Source organism: Carlito syrichta, unplaced genomic scaffold, assembly GCF_000164805.1.
Source record: "Carlito syrichta isolate Samal-C Ts95f unplaced genomic scaffold, Tarsius_syrichta-2.0.1 Scaffold309114, whole genome shotgun sequence".
NCBI classification, from domain to species: Eukaryota; Metazoa; Chordata; class Mammalia; order Primates; family Tarsiidae; genus Carlito; species Carlito syrichta.
The window spans coordinates 454,014-464,381 of record NW_007253210.1 but is presented as its reverse complement, the minus strand read 5'-3'; the positions used below and the strand labels follow the sequence as shown (position 1 = coordinate 464,381).

At 48.3% G+C, this 10,368-nt stretch overlaps 1 protein-coding gene across 1 annotated transcript in view; it reads right to left on the bottom strand.

Moving 5' to 3' along the window:
* Positions 1-10,368, bottom strand: part of PLXDC1 (plexin domain containing 1) — an 83,125-nt gene that overhangs the window by 62,133 nt on the left and 10,624 nt on the right. Inside the window, exon 2 of the mRNA XM_021716977.1 lies at positions 5,791-5,969. Within this exon, the coding sequence (XP_021572652.1) occupies positions 5,791-5,969 (179 nt within the window). The remainder of the gene's footprint in view (positions 1-5,790; positions 5,970-10,368) is intronic.

Sequence of the window (10,368 nt, the reverse complement as noted above, 5' to 3'; positions counted from 1 at the left end):
GGCTGAGGCGGAAGGATCGCCGGAGCCCAGCAGGTCGAGGCTGCGGTGGCCGGGAGCGGCCACTGCACTCCAATCTGGGCGACAGAGTGAGACTCCAACTCAAAAAAAAAGCAATGTCTACCGTGGGCCAGGCACCAATGACAGAGTGAGCAATTGGTCTCAGCTCTCACGATGCTTACATTCCAGGGGGGATAGACAGAATCAGCAAATGCCGGGTGCAGTGACTCACACCTGTACTCCCAGCACTTTGGGAGTCGGAGGCGAGAGGATTACCTGAGCCCGGGGGTTCAAGACCAGCCTGGGCAACCTGGGGAGACCTTGTCTCTACAATAAATCAAAAATTTAGCCAGGTGTGGTGGCGTGTGCTTGTAGTTCCAACTACTTGGAAGGCTGAGGCAGAGGGATTGCCGGAGCCCAGCAGGTCAAGGGTGTGGTAGCCTTGCTCATACCTCCGCAATCCAGCCTGGGCAGCAGAGTGAGATCCTGACTCAAAAAAAAAAAAGTTCCCACACCTAGAGGACCATCAGAATCACCCGGGGAACTTAAAAAAAAAAATCTCTGCAACTTTGCCAGGAACACGTGGGAAACTTTTAAAGAAACAAGCTACCAGGTTTCACGGCTTCAGTGTTTCTGAGCCAGTCTGTTCAGGGTGGAGCCCCAGGGTTTGTGGCGTTGTTTTTTGAGTTCTGGTGCTATTGGATCCATACCGGCTCTTAATGAACCCCATGCTCCTAAATGCCCACAAGCAATTGCTTCCATAAGTCTGCAGCTCTGCAGCTCTTTTCCAGAATATCCTCTCTGTACAGACTGGGACAAAACCTTCTGACCCTCATGTGTGCTGAGAGCAGATATTGGTTCTTTAACCAATGGCCCAACAAAGTCATGGTGGGGTGTGGATGGGAGCTGCAGGGGTCTCCTTACTCAGGGACCTCTCCTGTCCTGGTCTTCTACTCCAGCCTCCCACCTCCTTGGTTCTGGGGATCGAGAAGACAGGGCAGAATGGAAAGCGGGGGGTCATATCCCCTGAGGTCCCACTCAGAGCTGGGGCCAGGGGGCCACCAAAAAAAAGCCAGGAATTGAAAGAAAGACTATGTTAATGCAGTATTTTTAAAAATCACAATTAGGTCAGGTGTGGGTGGTTCATGCCTGTAATCCCAGAACTTTGGGAGGCCAGGGTAAGCCGATTTCCTGAACCCAGGGGTTCAAGACCAACCTGGGCAATTTGGCAAGACCTTGCCTCTACCAAAGAATCAAAAAATTAGACAGTTGTGGTGGCGTGCGCCTGTAGTCCCAGCTAATCGGGAGGCTGAGGAGGAAGGATCACCTGAGGCCAGGAGGTTGAGACTGCAGGAGTTGTGATCAAGCCACTGCACTCCAGCCTGGGCAACAGAGTGAGATCCTAACTCAAAAAAACAAAAACAAAAAGTAATGCAGAGAGTAGGAAGAAAAATCTGAAATTTTTTCTAATATCCTCAGAGACAGAAGATATTACATCCATGACACAAGAACGTCAGGTATTTTTGTTTAAATAAAACTACCAGAAAATAATAGACAGCTCTTAGAAACTAAAAGTATGATGGCAGGAAAAAAATCAGTAACATTATGAAAATAAGGTTGAGAAAGCCTCCCAGAAAGTGGAACAGCAATAAGAAGCAAACTAACAAATAAACAACCAAAAAAAAGTGCAAATGCAATGGATAACAGAAGAGAGAAGAGAGTTCAGGGGTCAATTCCAGAAATGGGCATCTCACCAGGAGGAGTCATAGATGGAAGAGGCCGTGGCAGAGAGAAAACCATCAAAGAAATAATAGAAGCTGGGCGTGGTGACTCACGCCTGTAATCCCAGCACTTTGGGAGGCAGAGGCGAGAGGATTGTCCGAGTCCAGGGGTTTGAGACCAGACTGGGCAACTTAGTGAGACCTCGTCTCTATAATCAATCAAAAAATTAGCCAGGCATGGCGGTATGCTACTTGGAAGGCTGGGATGGAATGACTGCCTGTGTTTAGCAGATCGAGGCTGTGGTGGCCATGAGCGTGCCACTGCACTCCAGCCTGGACGACAGAGTGAGACTCCAACTTAAAAAAAAAAAAAAAAGAGCCGGGCTCGGTGGCTCAGCCTGTAATCCCGCGCCCTTGGGAGGCTGAGGTGAGTGGATTGCCTGAGCCTGCGGGTTCGAGACTCGCCTGGGCCGGCGAGACCTCATCTCTACAATAAACCAAAAAAATTAGCCGGGCATGGTAGCACGCGCCTACAGTTCCAGCTACTTGAAAGGCTGAGGTGCAAGGATCACCGGAGCCCAGAAGGCGAGGCTGCGGTGGCCGGGAGCAACCACTGCACTCCAGTCTGAGCAACAGTGAGACTCCAATTCAAACAAAAAAAAAAGAAAGAAAAGGAGAACTTTTCAAAACTGACAAATGGAAGTCTCCAGACCAAAATAGGCCCCCTTTTTCCTTCACCATGTCCACGTGGTGAAGGAAAAGAGCCAGGGTAGAGCACATCACTGTGTTTTCGGAACACTGGGGTTCTGGGGAACATCCTGAGCGCTTCCAGAAGCGGGAGGGAAACAGGTATCTACAAAGATTAGTAATAAGAATGACACCAGCCTCTTAATCCCAGACATTGATCGTCAGGAGCCAGAAGACAACAGTGAGATGCCTTCAAGCTTCTGAAAGAAAATTATTTTTCATTTTTTTGAGACAAGGCCTTACTCTGCCACCCAGGTTGGCATGTAGTGGAGTGATCATGGCTTATTTGCAGCCTTGAGCCCCGGGGCTTCAGCGATCCTCCTACCTTGGCCTCCCAAAGTACTGGGCTTACAGGCATGAGCCATCATGGCTAGCATGAAGGAAAATTATTTTTTACTTTTTTTAATGGTTTCTGATTCTATTTTATTCATTTATTTATTTTTATTTTTTAATATATATTTTTTATTTTAAAATGGTGGGGTATAGTTCATGGTTAGGTATACAAATATTCATTGAGCAGGTACCCTTGTTGATGAGGTATTTTTTAAATTTTGTTTAATTATTATTATTTTTTGAGTTGGAGTCTCACTCTGTTGCCCAGGCTGGAGTGCAGTAGCATGCTGCTCACGGCCACTGCAGCCTCGACCTGCTGGGATCCAGCGATCCTTCCGCCTTAGCCTTCCAAGTAGCTGGAACTACAGGCACACGACACCACGCCTGGCTAATTTTTTGATTTGTTGTAGAGACGAGGTCTTACCAAGTTGCCCGAGCTGGTTCCGAACTCGTGAACTCAGGCAATCCTCTCACCTCTGCCTCCCAAAGTGCTGGGATTACAGGCTTGAGCCACTGCGCCCGGTCTATTTTTTATTTTTATTTTTTGAGTCAGTGTCTCACCCTGTCGCCCAGGTTAGAGTACAGTGGCACAATCACAGCTCACTGAAGCCTGAACCTCCTGGGACCAAGTGATTCTTCTGCCTCAGCCTCCCAAGTATCTGAGATTGCAGGCATGCACCACCGTACCCGGTTTATTTTTTGCTTTTCATAGAGACAAGGTCTCAGTATGTTGCCTAAGCTGGGCTACAACTCCTGGGCTCAAACAGTCTTCCCACTTTGGCCTCCCAAAGTGCTGGGATTACAGGCGTGAGTCACTGCGCCTTGCCAGAAGGAAAATTATTTTAAATCTAGAATGCTACAAAGCCAAACCACCAATCAAATGAGAGGACGGAACAAAGGCATTTTCAGACATGCAAGTTCTCAAGAGAATGTTTCCTTCTGTACAACCTTTCCCAGGAAGCTAAACAAACAAGGGAGTGAAACAGGAAAAAGAGGACACAGGGTCAAGGGAACAGAGGATCCAACGTAGGAAACAGATGGGGGGAGTCGGGGGAGGGAGGCGGGGGGTCTCAGGATGAAGGGACGGGAGGCCCCAGGATGGCAGACAGCAGGCTGGAGGTGACGACAGGAGAGAGGTTTCTGGGGGAAAAAAGAGCTGACTGGTCTGATCACACTGAAAATTACGTTCGAGGCCAACAGACGTATTAAAAATGTAGCCATAGTAAGTCCAGAAAACTAAGCCAGTGCTGGAATGGGAGCAAGGACTCAGGAAGGACAAAAACTATACAGAAAAAGAAATGATGGTATGGCCCTGCTTGGATTTATAGTGAACAATATTTACAGGATAGTAACGGTATAAAACTGAGCATATGGAGCGAGCAGAAAGATTGAGAGACAGAGCTGGGCACTGTGGCTCATGCCTGTAATCCCAGCACTTTGGGAGGTTGAAGTGGGAGGATCACTTGAGGCCAGGAGTTTGAGACCAGTCAGGTGGACAGCATGGTGAGACACCATCTCTACAAAAAAAAAAAAAGTTTATAAAAAAAAAAAGATTAAGAGAAAGAGTGGGCCAGGCTTGGTGGCTCAGCCTGTAATCTCAGCATGCTGGGAGGCCGAGGTGAGTGGATTGCCTGAGCCCACGGATTTGAGACCAGTTCAGGCAACTTGGTGAGACCCCATCTCCACAATAAAATAAAAAGAGCTGAGCATGGTAGAGTGCATCTGTAGTTCCCGCTACTTGAAAGGCTGGGGTGGAAGGATCGCCGGAGCCCAGAAGGTCGACACCGGGGTGGCCGTGAGTGTGCATGCCACTGCGCCCCAGCCTGGGCAAAGAGTGAGACTCTAACTCCAAAAAAAAACAAGAGAGAGTGAAGCAATGCTCAGCAGAGTACAGAAAAGCCAGATCTCCTTGTACCTCAACAGGCATCCACAGAGAGTGTCGAAAACCGATTCATCCAGGAGCAACAGCACAGGGTAAGCAAACGCCAGCAGAAACAGGGGGGCAGCGTCTTCTGAGATAAAGGAGGGTGGGCCCAGGGGAGAATTGGGGAGGGCACAACCGCTGGGTTTTGTTTTAGGGTTTTAGCACTATTTGACCTTTTTTGACTGTCAGCACGTACTAATTTAAGAAAGTAGATATTAAAACATGTCATACATATGAGCAGCACAATCCCTTGCTGCCTCTTGTCTTTTCTGCATTCTGAAAGTCTACCCTCTTTAGTCCCAGTTGCCGGCACCCATGTACAGCCATGGGCACACACACACACACACTCATCACAGGCACCCACAAACAGTTGTGGCGACAGACACCTGAGCACACATACCTCATACACCAAAGGCCTCAGATACACGGGCAAACACACCCTCCTGACACGCACACTCAGTCCCAGAAATGCGCGATTGCAGATTCATCTACAGACCACGGAGGCCTCCAGGGGCCTCCCAGAAACCCTGTGAGCAGGTCTTTCCTTCCGGCCTCCACCCTCTCCACCCTGCACCACCAACCCTTAAGGTTCTGTCCTGGGGCTGCACCCTAAATGATTCCTCTACTCGGCCCATGGCTGAGTGCCCTGCCCTTAGGCTCAGTGGTCATTAACCCTTTTGGGCTTATCCACAGTCTGTAGATCGGGCAGATATGGGAGAGGGGAGGAGCCCAAGCTGGCAGCTGAGATGTGACTAATAACACCACCGTCAGCTTTTTCTTCCCCAGCTTGTGGGAAAGTTCAGTGTCAGGAATCCTGTGGCCAAGGAGTACGTCCTGGAACAAGTCACTTGAACTTTCTGGGCCCAGGAGGAGGTAGGCAGCCTACGGAAGCTCTGGGTGGCCATGATTTTACAACGCAGTCTGGGTCCCGTTTCCATCTCCTCCTCTGAGATCCTTCTCTCCACTCTGACAATCAGGGCTAACCCCAAAGGGCACGTGGGACAAATGCACATGGGGCACTTGGGGGGACCCCCCTGCACCCCCAGTTCACATCCCCTCTGCACTCACCACCACTGTGGTCCTGTTATCTGGCAGTGAGTCGATGGCCAGGGCGTTCCCACCCAGGTCCTGGCTCAGCTGGGTCTTGGCCGGCTCCGACATCTGCCCAGCGCTCTCCCGGGCTCTCCGGCTCCAGCCCCGCGTGGTCCTCTTAGCAGCCCATCCTGAGCCTGGGCCTTCATTGTGACCTGGGAGAAGGGGACAGAAACCTGAGTGCCAGCAGTCCAGGGCAAAGTCTGGGAGGGGGGCCAGCCCAGTCACTCTACAGAGGCCCCAGCATCAGGAAATTGTGGACTTCGGGGACACTTGGCAAGTGGGACGGGAGAGACTCAGCACAGTCATACATCCAGCTCTATGCCAAGCACTTCACACATATGCTTTTTTCTTTTTCTTTTTCTTTTGAGTCGGTGTCTCACTCTGTCACACAGGCTGAAGTGCAGTGGCACAATCACGGCTCACCACAGCTGCAACCTCCTCGGCTCGGGTCATCCTTCTATCTCAGCCTCCGCGCTAACATACTCGGCTAATTTTTTGACTTTTTGTAGCGACGAGGTCTTGCTATGATGCCTAGGCTGGTCTCGAACTCCTAGACTCAAGCAATCCTTCTACCTCAGCCTTCCAAAGTGCCGGAAGTACAGGCATGAGCCACCATGCCCAACTGACACATATGCTTTTAATTTTCACACCAGGTCTCCATATTGCAGACAAGAATCAGAGGTTCAGAGAGGTGAAATGTCACACTGCACAGGCTAGGGACAGAGATAAGTTTCAAACCCAGGCTGATCTGCCTCGTAAGGGGTGATTATTCTCAACCTCAGCTGCGTGCTGGAATTATCTAGGGAGTTCTAGAAATTCCTGACATCTGGGGTCCCACCCTAGGGATATGATGTAAGGTCTATGATGTGGCCTAGGCGTTAGGTTTCTTCAAAGAGCTCCAGAGGGCTGGGCTCAGTGGCTCAGCCTGTAATCCCAGCACTTTGGGAGGCTGAGGCGAGTGGATTGCCTGAGGCTGCGGGTTTGAGACCAGCCCCAGCAATTTGGCGAGACTTCGTCTCTACAATAAATCAAAAAATTAGCCGGGCATGGTGGATCATGCTTGTGGTTCCAGCTACTTGTAAAGCTGAGGCAGAAGGATCGCCTGAGTCCAGCAGGTCAAGGGTGCAGTGGCCACGAGCATGCCACTGCACTCCAGCACTCCAGCCATAGCAGCAGAGTGAGATTCTGACTCAAAAAAACAAAATAAAAAATATATAAATACTTTTAAAAATTAAAACATAACATAAGCCCACTCACAGTGGCTCAAACCTGTAATCTCTGCACCTTGGGAAGTCGAGAAGAGAGGATTGCCTGAGTCCGGGGGTTTGAGACCAGTCTGAGCAACTTGGTGAGACCTTATCTCTGCAATAAATAAAAAAATTAGCCGGGCTAATTACAGGGCGTGCACTTGTAGTTCCAGCTACCTGGAAGCTGAGGCAGAAGGATCACCTGAGCCCAGGCTGCAGTGGCCGTGAGCGTGCCACAGCACTCCAGCCTGGGCAACAGAGTGAGACCTCCAACTCAAGAAAAAAAAAAAAACCATAATATAAAACTTACCATCTTAACTATTTTTAAGTGTCCAGTTCAATGGCATTCAATGCATTCAGAATGTTACGGAGCCATCACCAGCATCCATCTTCAGAACTCTTTTCATCTTGTAAAACTGAAACTCCGTACCTTGTAGAGAATAATTCCCTACTCCTCCCTGTGCCCAGCTCCTGGCAGCCACCATTCTCCTCTCTGTCTCTGTGATGTTGATTACCCTAACCTCCTCATGTAAGTGGAATCATACTGTATTTGTCTTTTTGTGATTGGCTGTTTCACTTAGCATAATGAACTCATGGCTCACACACATTATAGTGTATAGCAGAATTTCCCTCCCTTTTAAGGAAGGGAAATTCCGCCGTTTGGATACTCCATATTTTACTTATCCATTCATCTGTTGATGGACACTTGGGTTGCTTCCACATCTTTGTGACTAACGCTGCAGTGAACATGGGTGTACAAGTATCTCTCTGAGATCCTTCTTTCAATTCTTTTGGTTATCTACCCAGGAGTGGAACCACTGGACCATACAGAAATTCTTTTTTTTTTTTTAAATGAGAAGCACTGGGCTACTGAACCTGTGCCCTCCCACTCCTCCCCACTGCCAGAAATTCTGTTTTCAATTTTTTGAGGAACCACCATACTGTTTCTGATGTAAAATGTTTTCCATGTAAAATGGCTGCACCATTTTACCTTCCCACCAACAGTGCACAAGGCTTCCAGTCTCTCCACATATTCACCAACACCTGTTATTTTCTTTTTTATAGCAGCCATCCTAACAGGTATGAGGTGGTATCTCACTGTAGCTCTGATTGGCATTTCTCTAATGGCTATCGATGTTGAGCATCTTTTCTTGTGCCTATTGGCCATTTGTATATCTTCAGGGAAGCATCGATGTAAGGGTTTTATCCATTTTCTAGTCCTCAGCAAAAGGAACAAACAGGAGGTATCACACTTCCAGACTTCAAACTTTGCTACAAGACTACAGTAACCAAAACAGCCTGGTTTTGGTACAGAAACAGTCACATAGACCAATGGAATAGGACAGAGATTCCGGAAGCAAAAACACGGTCTCTCAACCAATTCATCTTTAGCAAAGCCACCAATAACAATCACTGAAGAAAGTAGACCGGATTTAGCAAGTGGTGCTAGGAAAACTGGCTGACCACATGCAGAAGAATGAAACAGGACCTCATCTATCACCTTATACGAAAACCAACTCTAAGTGGATCAAAGACCTAAATGCAAAACCTCAAACTATAAGAATCTTAGAAGAAATGTAGGAAACATTCTTATCCACATTGGAGTAGGCAGATAATTCTTGACTACGTCCCCAAAAGCAAAGGCCATAAAAGCTAAGATAGACATATGGGACCTCATCAAACTGAAAAACTTTTGCACAGCAAAAGAAACCATCAAGAGAGTAAAGAGACAACCTGCCAGGTGTATGGTGGCTCATGCCTGTAATTCTAGCACTTTGGGAGGGAGAGGTGAGAGGATTGCCTGAGTCCGGGGATTTGAGGCCAGCCTGGGCAACTTGGCGAGACCTCGTCTCTATAATAAACCAAAAAATTAGCTGAACGTGGTGGTGCACACCTGTAGTTCTGGCTAGTTGGAAGGCTGAGGCAGAACGATCACCTGAGCCCAGCAGGTCAAGGCTGCGGTGGCCGTGAGTGTGCCCTGTACTCCAGCCTGGGCGACAGAGTGAGACTCTGACGTGCGCGTGCGCGCGCACACACACACACACACACACACACACACACACACACACACAGAGAGAGACAACCCACAGGATGGGAAAAAAATATTTGTGAATTATGTATCTGACAAAGGCCTAACATCCAGGATCTATAAAGAACTCAATCAAAGTAAATGAGACAAACAGCTCCATTATAAAGTGGGTAAAGAGCCAGGCTCGGTGGCTCAGCCTGTAATCCCGTGCCTTTGGGAGGCTGAGGTGAGTGGATTGCCTGAGCCCGCGGGTTCGAGACCCGCCTGGACAACTTGGTGAGACCTCATCTCTACAATAAATAAAAAAAATCAGCCGGGCATGGTAGTGCACGCCTGTAGTTCCAGCTACTCGGAAGGTTGAGGTGAAAGGATCGCTGGCGCCCAGCAGGCGAGGCTGTGGTGGCCGGGAGCGGCCACTGAACTCCAGTCTGGGCGACAGAGTGAGACTCCAACTCAAAAAAAAAAAAAAGTGGGTAAAGGACATGAGCAGACACTTCTCAAAAGAAGATATACAAGCAGCCAACAGATCCGTGAAAAAATCTTACTACTAATCATCAGAGCAATGCCAATCAAAACTATAAGATACCATCTAACACCAGTAGGGATGGAGGTCATTAATAAGTCAAAAAACAGCAGATGCTGGTACTGGTGCGGAGAAAAAGGAACGCTTCTATGCTGTTGGTGGGAGTGCTAGCTAGCTCAGCCTCTGTGGAAAGTAGTGTGTAGTTCCTAAAAGAACTAAAAATTGACCTTCCATACGATCAAGCCATCCCTCTCCTGAGAATACACCCAGAGAAACATAAATTGCGCTACAAAAAAGACACCTGCACATGTATGTTTCTTGCCGCACTATTCACAATAGAAAAACATGGAACCAACCCTACTGCCCTTCAAAAGTGGACTAGATAACGAGAATGTGATACATATACACGATGGAATATTATACAGCCATAAAGAAGAACAAGCTGGGTGTGGTGGTTCAAGCCTGTAATCCCAGCACTTTCAGAGGTAGAGGCGAGAGGATTGCCTAATCCCACAGGTTTAAAACCAGCCTGGGCAACATGGCAAGACCTTGTTTCCATAATAAATCAAAAAATTAGCCGGGCGTGGTGGCACATGTCTGTAGTTCCAGTTACTTGGAAAACTGAGGCAGAAGGATCACCTGAGGCCAACTGGTCGAGGCTGCGGTGGTCATGAGTGTGTCACTGTACTCCAGACTGGGTGACAAGAGTGAGACTCCGACTCAAAAAAAAAAAAAAAAACGGGGCTCGGTAT